General features: G+C 41.8%; 2 protein-coding genes and 1 long non-coding RNA gene across 9 annotated transcripts; 1 reads left to right on the forward strand and 2 right to left on the reverse strand.

The window, feature by feature from the left end:
* Positions 1-1,562: 1,562 nt before the first annotated feature.
* Positions 1,563-5,792, reverse strand: LOC131721042 (uncharacterized). Its single transcript, XR_009319828.1, has 3 exons — positions 5,665-5,792; positions 3,490-3,672; positions 1,563-2,626 (listed from the first exon to the last, which is right to left on the reverse strand). It is a non-coding gene; the product is annotated as an uncharacterized LOC131721042 (long non-coding RNA).
* LOC117428850 (DNA-binding protein RFXANK) lies at positions 5,368-18,652 on the forward strand. Of its 5 annotated transcripts, XM_059014028.1 has the most exons (9): positions 5,368-6,439; positions 8,061-8,146; positions 15,859-15,972; positions 16,272-16,337; positions 16,488-16,588; positions 16,879-17,004; positions 17,128-17,194; positions 17,711-17,791; positions 18,170-18,652. In XM_059014028.1, exons 1-9 carry the CDS (start codon positions 6,141-6,143, stop codon positions 18,220-18,222), a joined length of 993 nt encoding a protein of 330 aa, XP_058870011.1. In that variant the 5' UTR covers positions 5,368-6,140; the 3' UTR covers positions 18,223-18,652. The 5 variants fall into 5 exon arrangements, with proteins under 5 accessions (XP_058870011.1, XP_033903950.3, XP_058870014.1 ...); XM_059014031.1 differs by lacking the exons at positions 5,368-6,439; positions 8,061-8,146 and adding exons at positions 14,276-14,479; positions 15,337-15,594 and having other exon boundaries at positions 16,879-17,194; XM_059014030.1 differs by lacking the exons at positions 5,368-6,439; positions 8,061-8,146 and adding exons at positions 14,276-14,479; positions 15,367-15,594 and having other exon boundaries at positions 16,879-17,194.
* On the reverse strand, positions 8,298-14,150 carry LOC117428985 (BLOC-1-related complex subunit 8). 3 transcript variants are annotated; one of them, XM_034048062.3, is made up of 5 exons: positions 13,999-14,150; positions 13,363-13,475; positions 12,955-13,019; positions 12,758-12,865; positions 8,298-9,191 (listed from the first exon to the last, which is right to left on the reverse strand). In XM_034048062.3, the coding sequence occupies exons 1-5, from the start codon at positions 14,033-14,035 to the stop codon at positions 9,125-9,127; spliced, it is 390 nt and encodes a 129-aa protein (XP_033903953.1). In that variant the 5' UTR covers positions 14,036-14,150; the 3' UTR covers positions 8,298-9,124. The 3 variants fall into 3 exon arrangements, with proteins under 3 accessions (XP_033903953.1, XP_033903952.2, XP_033903954.1); XM_034048061.3 differs by lacking the exon at positions 8,298-9,191 and adding an exon at positions 11,927-12,045 and having other exon boundaries at positions 13,999-14,149; XM_034048063.3 differs by lacking the exon at positions 8,298-9,191 and having other exon boundaries at positions 12,754-12,865; positions 13,999-14,149.
* Positions 18,653-18,865: the final 213 nt, after the last annotated feature.

Here is an 18,865-nt window from a genome sequence, read left to right on the forward strand (position 1 = left end):
AACTGCTATGCAATGGGAGTCTTATTTCCCTCCCTGAAATGTGTCATATTATTTATTATAAGGCACCATACTTTCAATGCAATTTACAAACATTCAGCATATTGTTTTTCACAATGAATTTACTGATGCATGCATTTGCTGTAATTACACTTGTGTAAATTTGTACTGTGTTCTGTGCAGTGCCATACAGACTTTGTGTTCTCTGTCATGAGGACTGGTGATTGAATGAGACACAGAGGACAGCTCTTTCACCGAGCATGCATGCTCGTTTTGCAAAGATCTCCTGTCCCAGGGAGGGGAGGAAGCACAGCCTCATCTTCTGGGGGAACACGACCAGGGCACCGATACTTCCTCAATTCTTTGAGTAGTGCAGCAAGATCTTTCACTCATGCAAATCAGAAGAGATCTCGGTTTTACAAAGACTGCACCTCTTTGCAGACTTTCCTGGGTCACGGTGAATGCATGATGAAGTGTAGTAAAGCTTATTGGAAACCAAGGTAAAAGCAATGTGGAAGCATGGCTAAAAAATGCATTGCATACATAAGCAAATGATTCAGTTCTCACATCCTCAGTACACTAAACCCTGGCTTTATGACCACCTCGGTAAAAAGGACATTTCACAATTAGCCAGTTTGCTCCTCTTAACGGCAATATCAAGTCACTTTCAATATCAAGACCACCCCTGTATTCAGTATTAAGGCCACCATCAGCAGTGCTAAATGTATCAAGCCACTGTTACATCACCTCTCTAATAAGACCAGCATGCTCTAACTACCAAACCATCTGAACACTTTGGATGCAACATTATGCAAGTCATTCAATTTACAGTCTTAAAAACTATTAAACTAAAAACATTCATTTAGAACCGTCGGCATAAACGATACATAAATAACATCTCAGCTAAGTTAGAAGACACTTCTATTTGCTTTCCATCCCTAGGAGTGTAATTAGCAGCTTAGCACGACTCTGAACTATAATTGATCCTTGGAGTCTGCTGCAGCCCTCTCTCATATTAAAAAATCAAACTGGCTGTTTATGCATATATACCATACACATCCCTTCAAGCCTGTGCTCTGGTAGGGTTTCATGGTACTGTATGGGTTATGCATGCTACTAGCATGCCTTATTATAATGGGTTATCTAGTCTCTCCAGTCAATGTGTAGGCTTGCATCTGCAATGTATTTCTTGGCATGTTAATACTCTGAAGGAGATCTGCAGCTGCAACCACAGCGGAAGAAATAATGCAAATTCAAAGAGAGATGTTTCAAACGAAGAACAATCGGGCTCTCTTTACATGTCACGTCTCTTTCGGACACAGTAATAAAACGTGGGATTTATTTAGCTTGTCCGCTGTCGGTTTTGGTGTCTGTAGTGTATGCGTATGTAGAAAGGACACATTTAACTCATGGGTCTTTACTGGAAAGGTGAGGGGGGTGGGGGGGACCTCAAATTGCATTCAACCTGTGAAAGTGGAACTTTTACAGCAACTTCTATATTGGTAACTGTAAACCAATTTGTATTGAAAAAAAAACACTTGTTCTTACATTATATCCCCTTCGGTCACACATTTTTTATTACATTTTTCTACAAATAAAACAGATAGTGTGAACTCTATGGAGTTCGAGAAGTTGACCTGCCATAACTTTGAAAAAAAAAAAAAAACATATATGCATTATCAAATACACACATGGATAGGAAACTTCACATGCAATGTAATTGCATAGAAATACATTTCATCACAAATGAGGATTGCTAATATGGAAACATCAATGAAATTATAAAGCAGTTGAGCAGCCTGCTCCTCGTGTTGATCTGTAGGTATTACTGTCCCTGCAAATGTCCTCCAATGTGTGTCTTTATCCTTTCGCACTCAACAAAGTGGAGTTCAGACTGGAAAAGGGATCTTCTCTCTGTCTGGCAAACAAAGGGGCTCTACAAGGTGCGTGCAAACATGAGTTATAATATCATACCTTCATAAGTGAAGACAAGTGAAATACAAACATTCAGCTACATGATGATAGGGGGAGCAGAGAAAACTGATCTGCAGCTATTAGATCTGCAACACTAGCCTGACTGCTTTTGAGGCTTGGTTTGAATCCAGCTCAGTAATACTCCAAATACCACATAATACTGTAGCAGAAGAGTGAGACCAAAAACTCAGAGGGAGGGGGGAGGGTGTTCAGGTCAGGGTTATCGAGGTGCATGGGAAGAACTGGGGAAAGGATAATGCAAATTTCGAATTATTTGATAACATTTTTCTAAAGTGTGCATCAAACCACAGTTACAGTTATTAATGGTCCCACATAGCAGCACAAATAGAGACTACCTCTGGAGGCTGCTTAGAGTTAGGGGACTTTAAATAGCAGTAAGGAGGGAGGAGGTTGCTTTCTCTGCTGAAACAGATGCTAATGACAAGCAGTAAGAGTGGAAATGGCAGGTAACTGGGATGGAAGATACATTGCGACAGATTGTCCTGTACAGCGAAGGGCAATGCTTGCCCAAATGACTTTCTCCGGTCAATACGATTCCTCATGTTCTGTGCTCAGACGGACGCACTGTTTCTGTACCGTTCTGAGACAGGGGGCAATTAGGCTGTCGTCATGGCTGTCATCACTCTGACATCATCTGTCAAAAGCCAAGACAAGTGCTGCAGGTAATAATAATAATACATCCTATGATCAACAACAATTGGTTGGCAGATGGACATACAAATCTGCTGGAAGTTATACATATTTTGGAGTGTAATGAAGTAGATTCCCCCCCCCCCCCCCCCCCCCCCCTCGTAATAATTGTGCATTTCAGTCATCGTGAAAGTTGCTAGATTGACGGTGATGGAAACGGAGAATAGCTTACCACAGAGCACCTGTGTAAAAGTTTATGGAAAATTGGCACAGCAAGTTTGCAGTTTACCAAGCTTACACTGGGCTTACACATGCTTTACAATGCTTTGCACCACACTTTCACTAAACCTTGCAATGCTTTAACCTGTGTACTCCACCTTTTACAAGTCAAGTACATGTTCCCCACTCTGGGACAATAGAGATCAATAACCATTATACTTCAAAAGAAATAGGGATGTTTTACATATCTTCTACAGTCAATGGGTAAACAAATTTGCTCATGCCCCTACAGTATGTAAATATAGAAAATTACTATCTATGTTCAATGTATGAAGTGTGTGTGTGTATATATATATATATATATACAGTATAGATAGATAGATAGATAGATAGATAGATAGATAGATAGATAGATAGATAGATAGATTACACATTATTAAGGAATTTAGATATATACTATATAAGATATTTAAATACATTAAAACAAGAAAAATAGCACTTCTGTATAATAAACCTAATTAATCTCATAACTGCTCGCCACCCTTGATCTGCAATCAGAGTACCCTGGCTGCAGCACATCCAATGCACTCCCAGTGTTTCATTCTGCACACTCTCTTGCAATGGATCTGATGCAATAGTCGGCAATACCTGGGAATGGAGCTGCAAACCGATCTCCTGTATTCCTCTAAAGAGCTGGAGGGGCCTGACAGACTCCTGGCTTTGCAATCCTGCAGAGAGTGAGGGAGGCTGCAGTGCTGCAGTTCAGTGCTTAATCAGACATGCCCAGGGATACAGGAACTGGAAGCACACCACACTGTTACAGACATGCACCTGCAACACAAACACAACCTACTCCATATCTGATATTGTACAGAGAAGGGCAATTCCATTCTTTTTTTTTAATTGCAAAATTGCACACGGGAGCGGCAAAAGCTGGGTAAACCCATGACTGTGATGAAGTTTGGTACTAGGAACTTCAAATAAGGATCTTTCTACCAAAATAAATAGAGCGCGTCGCCCGCCAACAGCAGCGTTTGGTTCAGTTGTGTTTGAAACAGCATCACTTCTCAGAGAGGAAGGAAGCCCTTTGGAAGGATCTCAAGTCTTATTTTTTGTTTTTCCTCAAACTGCTCACTTCTGCTTTCCGCTCTACTGAGAGCTGTCATTTCGGTGTGTGTGGTGAGGCCGCGGCACTCACAAATAGCCTGCCTGGACAGTGAGCCTGTTAGACTGCGGTTCAGACTACAGCCCTCACCCATAGCCACGGCCTTATCTCCATCCACGCAGCTCCCTGCGCTCACCCCTGCAGCACAAGGAACCCCAAACAGCTCCACCCCCCCACACCAATGACCTGCACAGCACATGATAGGGTTAAATGTTGCTGCCAACTATCAAAAACAAGAGTCTTTGTCGCCCCCCTGTGGTTAACTATGAGCTGTACAATCCAGCTATGTGTACAGTGTTATTATGCGAGTCCTAAATGTAACTTTTTGAGTTGTTGTTTGTTACCACGTTTGCAACACGAAATTGTATTTCGCGTGCTTAAAAACAATACTAGATTAAATATCAAGGAGTGCTTTTTTTCTTTAATCGAATGTGTTAATATCTTGAAGATGGTGATTGTAGGCCTACAGTATAGGGATGTTTTTTTGATATTCTCTCCTGTGATAAAAGTAGCCTACTTGTGTTTTATTATTATTATTATTATTATCATTATTATTCAAAATACAGCACAGCAGTGCCTTCAAGCGTGGTTCTGCTCGCTCTCTGTCTACTTCTAAGGTGTTAAACCACAAAGGAACTTGTATACTTTAGGTGTGATATTGCAAACATGTACCCATTCAGAAATGGAAAAAGAATGCAGTAAATGCAAAGTCTTTTAAAATGGCTTAAAGACCCTGAAATAAACTTTTTTTCACTGAATGTATTAAGTTTCATTTAGTATTTTGAAGAGATGGAGAGGTGATGCCTTTTATTGGACTAACTAAACAATAATTATAATTGGTCTAACTAACAATCATTTTTGTATTTCAAAATACATGCGTCGCATATGCTCGAATTACATAGATTGTGCAATTATTTATTTATTTATTGTCATTAACTTCCAGCTTCCCGGATGTCTGTATACTTGACAAGCGTGTGTTTGAAACTCAGCCGCCCTATGTCGCTGTAGTGTAAAATAGATGTGACAACAAAAGAAAATCTTATGTGTTAACCTCAGGTGGCATCTGCTAGCTAAAGTAAATACATGCAAAAAAAAAAAAACAACGTTTCAACTTGCACGCAGCGTACAGCCTGCGAGAAAAGGCTAACCACTGGTACAGGCACACCTCCGCAGACTTCTCTAACGCATCACTAAATGCCTCTGTGCAAACAGCTCGCGCGCTGCCTGTTGATCCCCGGCCCAGAGCCCCCCGCGCCGGGGGAGGGTCAACTGCGTTTCCAAGGCAACAGTTTGATGAAGAAAAACAGACTCCAAAGAAAAGTTTTTGAGTCTGACTGTTGAAGTGCAAAAAGAGGAAACAAAAAACATGCCAGCAAGGCTTTCTAGCAAAGCCGAAGTTTTTATAGAATATATAAACACCGTTAGATATATTATTTTATTAATTTTAATTTGTATAATATATACAAGCCTAATGCACACATAAATTTAAACATAAGCGCTTAATATGCATTCCTTCCAAAAAAAATAGCCTAACAAAAATATAAACTACCATAATTATTATTTTTGTGTGGGTTGCCCAATTCTAGCAGGGACATAAGAAAAAAATGTATTACTCAAAGAAGATAGAAGCAAAAATATATACAAATTTGATTGGTTACCTAGATTAATCTGTGCGTGTTTCTCATTCAAAAATACATGCACAAATCCATCAAAAATGCCCATTGTTATCGCAAAGTTTTTAATCTTGTGGATGTGCTGCACGTATCACATGTTCTCCCGGTCTCTGCAGCGTATCTACACTCGCTCCATCAGCAGCCTGCTCAGCGGCGCGCCGTCAGGTTTCTCTCTCGCCAGCCTCGCGTCCTTTAAAACAGTCCGACTTATTTCTGCAGCCATGCAAAACTAATGAAGGGCAGTTAAACTAAATTATTAGCCAGAAGGGTAAATCGTTAAACCTGGGCACAGCTACAGATATTTAGAGTGAAAAGAGTAAAGTAAAAAAGGAGAGTGAGGCCAGAAGAGAAAAACTCGGGAAGAACTATTTTGTGTGGCGCTGTGCGGTGTTAAAAAAAAAAAAAAAAAAAAAAAAACTTTATTTTTTTGTTTTTGCAATTGTGGGAATCTTGGTTTCGCAATGCCTTCGAGCTACAGCCAGCGCTCCTTGATTGTTCTTACGCTCCTGGGGATTCTGTCAGCCATCATGTCGGCTTTGTCCGTCATCCTCATTTTTCAGCTGCAGTCGAACCAGGCTGGAATTAAAGATGTTACCTCGCCCCCCTCGGGAATCCCGGTCGAGATCTCCGCGGTTCTCCTGCCTGTGGCCGCTGTCCTCACCGCCCTGTCCCTGACTCTCAACCTCAGCTCTGTGGTGGTGTGTCTGCTGCACGGCTACTTTGTCACCGAGATCTGCAGAGAGGACGCCGATACTGACAGGTAACTTCAAATGCATCGATTGCAACTTTGTTTAAACTCTTGGTAAGGGCGGTGGATCAGGTGCAGAAGTATTTGCAAAACTGCAAACACAAGCGCATGCTTCCTACGCTTGACGCAACGTTTTATACAATCTTCCCGGTGACTAAATAAATACCATGGATTTTAATACTGATGACGCATGACAACACTGGGAATTGTTTTGAGTGAAATTCAGTTACATTAAATAAAATATGTAATTTATCAATGTGAAAATCCAGAAATAAAGCCGTTTCAGTAAAGCCGTTTCAGTACTGAAAGAACTACACTAATGAACCCATTTGAAATGGCATCTGATATTGTTTTTTAGGCCCAAAGCCCCTGTTCATTATTATTATTATTATTATTATTATTATTATTATTATTATTATTATTATTATTATTTATTTCTTAGCAGACGCCCTTATCCAGGGCGACTTACAATCGTAAGCAAATACATTTCAAGTGTTACAATACAAGTAATAATAATAAGCAATTATATAAACGTGTGAGTGTGGCTCTGGTTCTAGCAATGCATAGCTAGCATTGGGGAAGGACAAAAGCATTTAACTTTAAAGCATGCTTGAAACTGTGCCTCACCACTATAATAACAACTGTATATTACAGTCGTTAATGCAGTCTAACCGCGGTTAACGATTTAGGGTAACCATGTACAAACCAGACGGAAAGTGAGCGTGCGTTTCAATGCTGGAAAGTGCTGATAAATATAATGAACCGCTGGCATCCGATAATTGCAGCCAGGGCCACCTTTTCATTCCCTGGTATGTCTGTTCAATATTTCCCTCGCCTGTCGAACAATGATCCGCTCTCATTAAGCAGTCCGCTCACGTCTCCCGACCCTTTCCCACGTTGCATTGTCACACAGAATCAATGCGCTGGCCCTCAGCCGCCCGCTGAACGGACCCGATGCCTTCCACCGCACAGCATTCCAGTTTAATTGGGACACAAACAAACGGACGGTACATTACATGCTTACATTCCAGGGCGACTTACAACTGTTACAAGCAATCAAATTATTCTTACATACAATTACCCATTTATACAGTTGGGTTTTTACTGGAGCAATCTAGGTAAAGTACCTTGCTCAAGGGTACAGCAGCAGTGTCCCCCACCTGGAACTGAAAAAATAATAATTATATATATATATATATATATATATATATATATATATATATATATATATATATATATATATACACACTAGTATTGTTATATTCAGTGTAGGTGTAACAGCTCAGAAATAATTGTGAAGCTTGCATTTTATATATATATATATATATATATATATCATTTCTGTATGACAGCGATGACTACATCCATTGGTCCAATAGGTGCCAGCCAGGTTGTTTCATGTTTTTTAGACTGTTATCCAAAGTGAAAAGTGTAAAACATTGTGGTGCATTCTTTTCAAAGAGTTTCTTCCATTTTATAATTGGACACCCCTGCCCTAGAGCCCCCCGCCCCCCGCCCCCCGGAATGATCCGGTTGTGACAAACATCATTGTAAATCAGTGCTCTGGATATTGCCAAGTGTTGCTCCCAACCACCCCAAGAACAAGCCACTCCCCCAATTCTGTATCCCACAGGGCAGACTGGTTCCTACTGGACAGCAGAGCGGTCCGTCACGTAGCCATTGGCCTGTTTTGTCTGGGGGTCTCGGTATACCTGACAGGTAAGATTGTTTCACGAAATGCATTTCTTTATTGACTTTAATTCCAGTCTGGTCACTGGCATAGGGGATGGTTACACAATCAAGTGGCAGTGCTACCATCTGCACAGAGGCGTTCTGTAAACACAGAGAAGCAGGGAACAAAAACAGACGCTTTTTATTTTGTACAGTTTATTTAATTTCTAAAAAGTACACAGTGATTCAAATATCCATATCCCAGCTGAAGCTGTGTGTGCTAGTGTAAGCACTATAAGTACTATTATTAGTTATTTGTCAGACGCCTTTATACAAGGCGACTTACAGGTGTTACAGGACAGTAAAGGGTTACTACTCAAGAGAGTTCAGATGCTTTGACACAAACTGGAGCTTTAAGCCGATTTCATGCAAGACAAGATACTTTGCTTCAGGCAGCAGTGATTCAAACAAGACCGTTATATAAAGTGCAAGGGCAAGAGAGTTAACTGTGACGCAAAATTACATTTTCGTTATACTGAGAACATTTGACGAGAAACACCAATAGAACATATTTTAAAACCTTATGGGAGACTAAACCTTGTTCTGCAGCCTCCAGGTGAAAGCTGACCTTTCTGTGCAGTCCCTGTCTAATATCCCTATGATTTCATCTCCATAGCAGGGCTGCCACATGTATAGCAGCGCTGTACAGCTGGGGTCAGGACAAGGTCCGACTGCATCTTAAAGAATCCCTCGTTACAGCTTTGTAACCAATCGAAGATTACATTTCCTTGGACTCACACACAGAAGTTTGAACAACACTTCCTTTCTTCAGTAACACATATTAAAATCGTCAGTGCAAGAACCTGGCAGCATCAAATTCGCTGGTTTTCCTTTCTGAGCCGTCTCAAGCGGAGCCAGGTGGTTACAGAATAAGGAAAGCAAGAGTTGTTTGGTCAGGTGTAGCAGCAGGTCCTGGGTCGGGTTTCTGGAGTTTCTTCTGTAAGGAACCCAGGCTCTAGTGGCATCTCAGCACAGTCCAGAACTTTGCCTCTCTCTGCCATCCTTCTGCGAACCAGGATCTGCAGGTCTTTTTCTAGTGACATTCAACAGGGCTGTTTTAGATATTACTAGTGTGGGTGACATCTTACAGTATAGCTATAACTGCAAAACACAAACCAAGTGCTGTGAGTTACTGTAAACTGAGCTTTTTACCCAGTGCTGTTGTGAAAGTGAAGATTCTTCTTGTCTGGTGACCTATGGCATGCTCAAGGGTCGTGAACTTTCTGTGGCTACTGGACGCACCAGTGGACACACAAAAATAACACTGCATTTGTAAAAGTATGTGCGAGTGACCTGGTCTTAGGCTGGGCAAGAGAATCACAAGGCACTGTCTGAAAAGGTACGTCACTCAAACTGCAAGCTAATTTAGTGCCACTATATCCTATGAGACAGGATCAGTAATGCTGCGGTACACAAACTATCAGCTGTCTTTTTTTTTTTTTTTTTTTTTTACTTATAAAAAGTTAATCAGTAGCATGCCAATAAAAATTGAGCACTTTGCCTGGTTCATTTAAAAATGTAGGGAAATGTAAAGAAACATAAATATTCTCTCTCTCCTCCCCTCCGTGCCTCAGCTCTCTCCATCTACATGCTGATGCTGTTTGAGATCGAGACTGGCATTGCCAGCGCTTGCATCCTGTCCTCGGGGGTCTTAGTGCTGCTTATTATGGTGGCACACTCCCTGCTGAAGGCGTCGCGCACGGCCAAGAACCACTGCTCGGAGCTCTCCAACACCATGTTCGAGAACGACCACGGCAACGTCAACGCCACGCCAGCCACGGAGCCCAGCGGCGTCGTCAGGGAGGCACAGAAGCCACGGACCCGTCCGGACATCCACCGCCAGTTCTCCTACCCACCCTGCAGCGACGGCAAGCAGCTGCTGTACTCCTCCCCCTCCGGGAGCCACGTGACCTCCACCACGGCCAGCCACGGTGCCAACAGCAGCGCGCCACGGATGCACAGGACACTGTCGGCAGAGTCGGGCTTGCTGCAGGCTCAGCCGTGGAACGGGATCAACAGCGAGATGAGGACCGTGCTGGCCAGGAAGTCTGGAGGCACCGGGAAAGACTCTACCCTGGTCTGAGCTGTTTTGTTGGTTTCGATTGTGTTTTCTGCCAAGACCTCACATGATTTGGGTTAACCTCGTTGAATCCTGGATACCCCTACAGCTGTAGCCAGTGTGTTACCTTCAATACAACTGCCCCGGACCCTAGATACGGCATCAGTATTCTCTAGAGTGGAGCTAGTGTAACAGGCAGTGTTGTGTGAGGCACTGCTGGTATGGATTTTGTTCCCAGTCAGCGAGATGAGATGAGGTCAAAAGCTCTAAAACCATGAATGCAGACGAGCCTGGCTGTTTTGCATAGCGGTTAAGAAGCTTGCTGGCGGTGTGCGGGTCGCCTCTTCACGCCCAGCCTCTGCCCTATTAAAGCAAAGTGGAACATCGTACAAACAAAATGTAAGGTCAGAACTACAAACTATCTCAGTTTACACTGGCTACTTCTGCAGGGGTTTCCAGAATAAAAAGAGGCTAAATAAGAACAAGGATTTTTTCTTTTCTTTTTTTTTTAAACTTCACGTCAGTATTTTAGGGGAGGAGATAATGTAGAAATGTTGACCAAAAATAAAACGAGCCAAAAACTGAACACTCACCCCCAGTTAAGCCTTGAAGGAACAAACAAAAAAAAGGTGATTGCAGCCTGAAAACAATGCTGCAGGTGGACTAAACCAGGCCTTTCTGAACATCAAGTTGGGCTTTCCTACAGGACCTTTGTGATGCTAACAATCACACTCACTGCTGGATTTTTGGGACCAATTTCCACCATATTTTCTTCGCTACAGCAGGAAACCTCTAAGTGTGAGCATTACAAAATTTCAAGAAAATTGTCCATTTATTTCTCTGATGCATTTCCTAAAGTTTCTTCATTCTTCTTAAGGATAAAAATCTGACCCCCTTTCTAAAGCCTTCCAAACAACTACACTCAATGCTTACAAAGTGGCAGTGTATAGACGTGTATAGATGACAATAAGGAGACCAAAGCTGGTCTGTGCAACTGTAACAGTAAATTATAAAAACATACTGCCAAAACTATTATTCAACATAGAATCGAATTGAATTGTATAGAACAGAGGTGGCCAAAGTTGGTCCATCCTTTCCTGGTCTTTGTTCCAACTCTGATCTAAATTGTTAACCAATTACACCTCCATCCAGACCCTGAAGTAGTTCATGATCTCATTGTACCTGTTAAACCTGGAGTGGAATAGCCCTCCAGGATCGGGATTGGACACCCCTGATGTATAGAACAACAACTGAATTTCCTTTTTGTTTCTCAGAATAAAATAATAATTAAAAAAACACTTGGGTTTTATCCATTGTGTGTGTGATGATAGTGCAAGTTAATTAAAGGGATCAGTGGTAATGTTTCCAATGCTAACCTACTAAAACCGTTCACTTCAGAAGCGCTGGTATTACAGTAGGTACTTGGCGCACTTTGCTGACATTTTAAAGTCTCCAGCCCTTGATCCAGCGCTGGCATGTTCACCTGCCAATAATAAAGCAATGGTGTTTTGTAACTCAGAATATCAAAGGTGGTCTCAAGCTCACTTTCACAATAACACTGCTTTGTAACCAGCTCACAGCTGGGTCGTTTGTCTTAAACAACAACACCAACACACACAGCATGACAATGGAGCAAAGGAACAACCACTGAAGGACTGGGGTAACCTGGGAGTGCAGCTGGAAGTCTTCCCAGCTGAAGGATTACTAACCTGAGCAAAGGCAGGGGGCGTGTCAGCGTGCTGTCTGTGATCAGGAGGAGGAGGAGGAGGGGGGTGGAGGAGGTGGAATGGGCTGGCTAGCAATGGGACTGGAACTAACACTCACGTCACTGAAGCAGCATGCAACAACACACAACAGGAAGAGAACAAAAACGTAGAGTGAAGAAATAATACTGGGGATCCCAATAGCCAGGACTGATTCATAAAGAATGTTCAAACCCTGGATTATTCATACCAGGAGGGTTATGCTTGTGATTTTACATTTATTTTGTATTTTCTTTTTTACAGTAAAAACTACTAGTTAAAGGGATCCCTTAAAAGAAAGTAATAGCAACACAAGCACCACCGAAACTCATAAAAACAAAAATTGCATGAACATGTAAGGATCCTTAAAACAAGTATAGTTTCCCCCCCCCAACCCCATAAACTGAGGTTCGTGAATTTCAGACAACTCTAGGGAAAAGCATTGATGACAGTACAGGCTTGGAAATAAGACTCCTGTTGCATAGCAGTTTCACCCATTCCAGGTTTTACTACGAGCTTGATTAGCCACAGTTTGTAGGTCACAAGCTCAGGTGTGTCTTATTAAATTCCTAGTAAAACCAGGAATGGATCAAACAGCTATGCAATGTGATTCTTATTTCCATCCCTGCAATATATAGCAAATTAAGACATGATTAATAGTCTAATTTCCCCAGGTATGTTTTATTTACCAATCTAATGCATGGACATGGTTTCATGAAACGGAAGTCCCACACACAGTGAATCTGCAGTGATGTGGGCGGATTGAGCTGCCACAATAGGCAGAGTGTCGCCCCCTACCTGCGTCCCTGAGAAGCACTCATCTGGTCCTTGAGGTGGATGGTCTGTCGGAGCAGCGCCTCAATGCTCTTGAAGTACAAGATGCTGTTGGTCATGCTTTTCACAGCACTGGCAATGCAAAGAAATACAGGTCACACTCTTGTGCAAATTTTAACAAATAATAATAATAATAATAATAATAATAATAATAATAATACCTGCAAGCATACTCCACAGAGTAGATAGCACCCTGACTTTGCTCCTCCCAGCTCTGCATATCTGTCTGCATGGAAAAGGAAACCCCTCATGAAGGATTGCAATCATCTTAGCATATCTTACTTCTGATCACAACAAAGGGCTTTACTCAATAAAGACGTAGGTTTTGCAAAACGAAAGCCGTGTGTGATTGCCACCATATGCGGCTGACTCAATTAACCAGAGACTAAGCTGTTCTGACTGTACGTTACAAAGCTAACTTCAAGAACGCCTCTGCATATAACCCTACAGGGGTTACTCACTTTTAGCGAACCCCTTTTTTATAGACAAGTAAGTCAGTGGCAATAGGTATTTTCGGGAATCAATATGCAGGACATTATAATTCAGAAAACCCATGATTTTCAACTCACCTTGTGCTGGGCGAGTTGGGGCAGAGACCTCCTTACGTGCTCCTGTAATCTATAGAGCGCTACCGATGGCTCATTCGCCAGGACGTACATGCTCTCGGTGAATTTATCCGTTACTGAAATGTAAAGAAGTGAGGATGATTTAAGATTCTGAAGCGTTTAGCACTACGGGTATACAGTATATAACGCCACACGAAATACCTTGTTTTCTTAATAGAAGAGTCACATTATGGGCAACGCAGGGTTTATAGGTGCTGTTTATTTAGAAAACGTAGATATTACATTTCAACTTTAAAAAGCATTATTTTTTATGTTACGTTGTTTATTTTTGCTGAATCATTAAAAGTGATGGAGTTGGAGGACACTTAATATGATTGACAAGCTCTGCGCGTATCCGCGGAAGATTAAAAATCGACGGGAACGCGCTTTGATTAAATTTATTTTGCTTTTTATACAAGTCAGAGGCACGTTTTTGCAGTAGCTTAGAAAAATGGGCGAAGATAGCATTTGTTTTGAAGAGAAAGATACGAAATAATTACTCAGCCAAATAATATAAGCGACTCCACGATTGGTAGTAACAGTTATAAAGAACCGTTTTACGGGGCTAACTACATTGTATCTCTAGTCTAATCTAGTTACCTCTTTTCACTTTAAGTTGCATTTCCTGGTCCTCCATTTTTCAATTATAATGTTTAAAAATCGCTGCTTCCGTTCTTCTGACACCAAATTGCTCCTGCTTTACGGTGTCGCTTTATTTTCAGTGCCTAACAGAAACACGGACACGAGCTAAATGGTTCCTACCTTAGCTATTGGTAGATTGCGTCTCTAATCCGCGGTACACTTTCACCCTGTTTAAAGCACACTGCTTGTGCCGCTACTGCATACAACCAACAACCCACCGCCCTTATGTTTTTAATGTGCATTGTCTTTAAAACGTGAAATAAAAAAAAAAATCATCACTAAAAGTAAATCTATTAATTAAAAAAGAATCAGTTGCATTATGGGATTCGTAAACAAAGTTAGTTTCACTTTTGGTTTTCGATTAAGGAAGTGTTCAGGGCGTGAAGTAAAGCAATGCGCAAGTGAATAAACGGGGATTTCAAAATATTATTCAAACCAGGTATATTTACGTCTTTCCAGCTCTTTTTGTAGCTACGGTAGAGGTCTGCTAGGAAGGTATACATTGCTAATGTACTGCACCAGCCGGACGGCGTTAACTGGACGGAGCAGGGTATGGGGGCGGGTGCATTAGGTGTTGATTCAGTAAGTTGGGCATTACGGGATAAGACATTATATTAAAACTGCATGCCAGCTGTCAACCTATATACTACTGATACTCAATAGTGTGTATGTCATAGCACCCTGAATTCTTATACACTATTGGATCAACACAGACCCACATCCTCTCTACATGAATTGCAAACATCATGAAATTGCAAGAGGAAGGAGACTTAATAAAATAAATAAATAAAATGACTTTTGAAGCTATTTGCACATTAAAGACAAATTGAGCACAAGATAGATAAATCAGGATACAATATTACTGCAAAAGACACACAATAGTAATTGGTTGTCAATACTATCGTAAGGGCAGCAGTGTGGAGTAGTGGTTAGGGCTCGGGACTCTTGACCGGAGGGTCGTGGGTTCAATCCCGGGTAGGGGACACTGCTGCTGTACCCTTGAGCAAGGTACTTTACCTAGGTTGCTCCAGTAAAAACCCAACTGTATAAATGGTTAATTGTATGTAAAAATAATGTGATATCTTGCAACAATTGTAAGTCGCCCTGGATAAGGGTGTCTGCTAAGAAATAAATAAGAGTAATATTATCAATGTTTCCTATTGAATTACTATAAGATTTCCAAAGAGAGTTTAAACTCTTGACAACCCCCCTTCCGTTCGGGTGTGGCAACCCTACTCAGCAGAGATGAGCAAAATATTTATTTAGCTTGACATTAAATGATGACTAAATACACAGTTCATAAATGTGGAGATTCTGGATCGACAGATATGGATGGAAAGATATGTCCACTGCAAACGAAGGAGGACACCCCTCCCATTAAAGACTGCAAGGACCAGGGGAAGAGGAATGACACGCGCCTGGAACCCCCAGACACTGAGACCCAGGGGACAGATCTAGAGGATTCTGATCCAATGAACGAGACTATTGTGCTCCACCTGTACCCCTTGCACCAGTCCTGCCTTGCCCAGGAAGAGCTCTCTGGCCTGGGCAACGGTGAGTTCCACACAGGCGCACTCGCCTGGCTTCTCTGGTGTAGTGAAGCAGCATGGACAGCAGTAGAATATATAGGGTCATATATATATATAGATTATCGCGTAGGGTGCTGTGCATTACAAGCTGATAACTGCTCCATAAGGGGTACCTGCTCTGACTTTGAGATGGATTGTATTTTTATAATTCTGTAGTTAAATAAGAATATAATAGACTTTACATTTACTGCAGTGTGTCTCTGACTCTGTTTGTGCATTTCTACGGCAGGTGTGGAGGATTCCTCAGACCCCAGGAGAAGCGAGGGTCTCAACAAACACTCGACCACCCTCACCAACCGGCAACGTGGCAACGAAGCCACGGCACTGCCTGCCACTCTCGACTGTGAGTATCACCATGGCGATATGGTCTCCAAGCTCAAGGCTTCTGTTCAAGTCTTAGTGCAAGCCCGGGCTGGCTTGTATTTCAGTTTTAGCACCATGCTTGTTGCATTGCCACTTTAAACAGGACCTAATACCAAATAAACTTCACATTATTAAATTCATAGAAGCAAAGAACTTTTGGTCAATTTGTTGCTCTTGCAAGAGAAGTGTCTCGGAATGTCTGTGGATTGAGCGATCCGATTGGCTGAGAGGGGTCGGTTTATAACCTTGATGACTGGATGTTGCGTTTCTCCCCTTCAGCTCTTTCAGTACACCAGCTGGCAGCTCAAGGAGAAATCACCCAGCTGGAGGAACACCTGTGCAAGGGTAAGCAGCCTCTCTGTGTGTCAAGAATGCAAGACAAACACTAGACAAGCCATTTTCCAGGATAATGATCAGATAACAAATCGCTAATCAAAATCTAAATGAAACCTTCATCTGCTTCTCTCACCGGCATGCTGTTTTTTTTTTTCGTAGATGACTCACTGCTCAGCAAACAGGATGAACGGGGCTTCACCCCTCTCATGTGGGCTGCTGCGTTTGGAGAGGTTGCAACGGTCATCTACCTGCTGGAAAAGGTAAACTAGTGCCAGCATTGAGCAGGGAGGGGATCATCCATAGCTATCAAACTCTCAATAATGCTACATTTAGAAATACTAAAAGAGCCTTAATAAATTCAAAGACGAACATGTCTTCATGGTTGGTTTCATAGACCCTGATTAGCACCAATCTTGGATTGCCTAATGTTGCACTGGGTAAGGTAGTACACGATTAGTGCCAATCAGGGGTCTGTGAAACCAGCCCACGCCTTGCTGTCCTCGTTGTTTTATGTTGTTCTGTGCTCTCCTCTCTCCCTGTTTGTCTCCAGGGTGCTGATCCCACAGTTCTAGCTCGGGAGCGAGAGAGCGCCCTGTCCCTGGCCAGCTCTGGGGGTTACACAGACATCGTCAACACCCTGCTCAAACACCACGTGGAGATCAACACTTACGACTGGGTATGTCTGGTTCATTTTCCTTTTGAAGAGGTCACTGCTAATAAAATAAACCCAGAAACTTTACCTTTCAAGCATTTTGGACTGGTGTTGTTTTTCTTTAATTTTGTGTCTCATTTTTTTAAGAACGGAGGAACGCCTCTTCTCTATGCGGTCCGTGGGAATCATGTGAAGTGTGTAGAGTCTCTGCTGGGTGAGAAGGAGCCCACTGTGATCCTTCCAACTTAACCCAAAAAACAAACCCCACACTGTGTGTTAAGAAGTTTCGTTCCTTGTGGAAAGTAAATGTATAACCAGCACATACGGAGAGCCTCATAATCTCATAAATACTTGAGAAATTATACAGTACCCAAATGCAATCCAAAAGGCTAATAGAAGTCTATGATAAGTTACCAGATTTTTACTAGAAGTCTCAGTGACACTTTAAGGATTCATTTACGAACATGTATTCCTGTACAATTAAGGCTTTTGATGACTGTTGGTGAGTTTATTACAATAGCATTTTAAAGACAATGTACTAGTGTCCTGTCATGTTAAAAAGTGATCAGATTTCTTATAAATACCTTAATTGCACATTGTTACAGCACTGTATAGCTTGTAACTGTCTGATACTGTTGATAACACATTTAGAGATGCATCCTTGTTTGTTAACAGATGCTTAAACAGAGTTACTGGAGCTTTTCGTTTTCCTCTGTCCTGTGTATTACAGGCCGGGGAGCAGACCTGACCATGGAGGCAGACTCCGGATACAGCCCCATGGATTTAGCTGTGGCTCTGGGACACAAGAAGGGTGAGAGCGCCTTTTAAACAAATCCACATCCTCCGAGATCACCAGAAACAGACATCGGATTTCAGTTTTTTCACCTGTGTGTTCTGTCGTTACTTCTGCTTAGATCATTGCTTCCCATGCTTGAGTACAAAAGTCATTGTTTGTCTTACATGCTAGGATTCACGGAGGACTGCTATTCAGGGATGGAAATAAGACTCCCATCGCACTGCAGTTTGATGCATTTCTCTGTTTTGCTACGAGTTTAATAAGACACAACTGAGCTTGTTACCTTTACAGTGGGGCTAATCAAACACATATTAAAACCTGGAATGGGCGATACTGCTATGCAATAGGAGTCTTATTTACGTCACTGCGATTCATTATTTTATTTTATTTCAGTCCAACAGGCTATTGAAACTCACATCCTCAATTTACTTAAGAAGAAAGAATAGCGCAGAGGGGAGGTCTTTGCGGAGAACGCATGCAAGATTCTGGTGTGGTCTACAGACGGTACCCAAAGACTTTGATGAGCTTGGTATGTCTTGATCTTGTTTGTGATGCAGGGGGGACCCCGAAACGAATTGCTCCCCCGCTGCGATGCAGACTGTGGGCAGACTTCGCGAGTGTTAGGGGTCAGCGACCGGCACTGCTTTCCTTCTTCACAATGCACTTTTGATGCACCCTTGAGTTTTTCATCAGGAGCCTTTTTTAAAATAACTCAAGAGTGCAGGGTGATGCCTTAAACACACACATGACTTTTTGAAATGCGCTTTGAAACCGACTTTAAAGTTATAAGTGTAAAAAGTTGTCAGGATGTTAACAATGAAAAGAAAAATTACAGGTATGTTATTAATAAAAAAAAATAAATACATGTTCATCAATCTTTTTGGTGTCATCAGAATTACTTGGTATATGTTCTTCAGACACAGTGTTAAGATTCCTGTCTATGAATCTATTCTATGATGCATATGTGTGTTTTTGAAAGTTATGGCAGGGCAACTTCTTGAACTCCGTAGAGTTCACACAACCTGTTTTAACATTTGTAAAAAAAAAATTTAAAAAAATTAACAAAAAGATCTGTGTTTAAAATAAATA

The sequence above is a fragment of the Acipenser ruthenus genome, chromosome 47, assembly GCF_902713425.1.
Source record: "Acipenser ruthenus chromosome 47, fAciRut3.2 maternal haplotype, whole genome shotgun sequence".
Classification (NCBI taxonomy): Eukaryota; Metazoa; Chordata; class Actinopteri; order Acipenseriformes; family Acipenseridae; genus Acipenser; species Acipenser ruthenus.

What these genes read in the sequence shown, in the direction of transcription:
- LOC117428985 (XM_034048061.3), bottom strand. Translation starts at nt 14,035, where the DNA reads ATGGAGGACCAGGAAATGCAACTTAAAGTGAAAAGAG. An exon ending in CCCAACTCGCCCAGCACAAG is followed by an intron (nt 13,020 to 13,362) that starts GTGAGTTGAAAA and finishes TTTTCCATGCAG; the next exon opens with ACAGATATGCAGAGCTGGGA. An exon ending in TCTGTGGAGTATGCTTGCAG is followed by an intron (nt 12,866 to 12,954) that starts GTATTATTATTA and finishes TTGCATTGCCAG; the next exon opens with TGCTGTGAAAAGCATGACCA.
- LOC117428850 (XM_059014027.1), top strand. Translation starts at nt 15,318, where the DNA reads ATGATGACTAAATACACAGTTCATAAATGTGGAGATTCTGGATCGACA. An exon ending in GCTCTCTGGCCTGGGCAACG is followed by an intron (nt 15,595 to 15,858) that starts GTGAGTTCCACA and finishes TTTCTACGGCAG; the next exon opens with GTGTGGAGGATTCCTCAGAC. An exon ending in GGAGGAACACCTGTGCAAGG is followed by an intron (nt 16,338 to 16,487) that starts GTAAGCAGCCTC and finishes TTTTTTTCGTAG; the next exon opens with ATGACTCACTGCTCAGCAAA.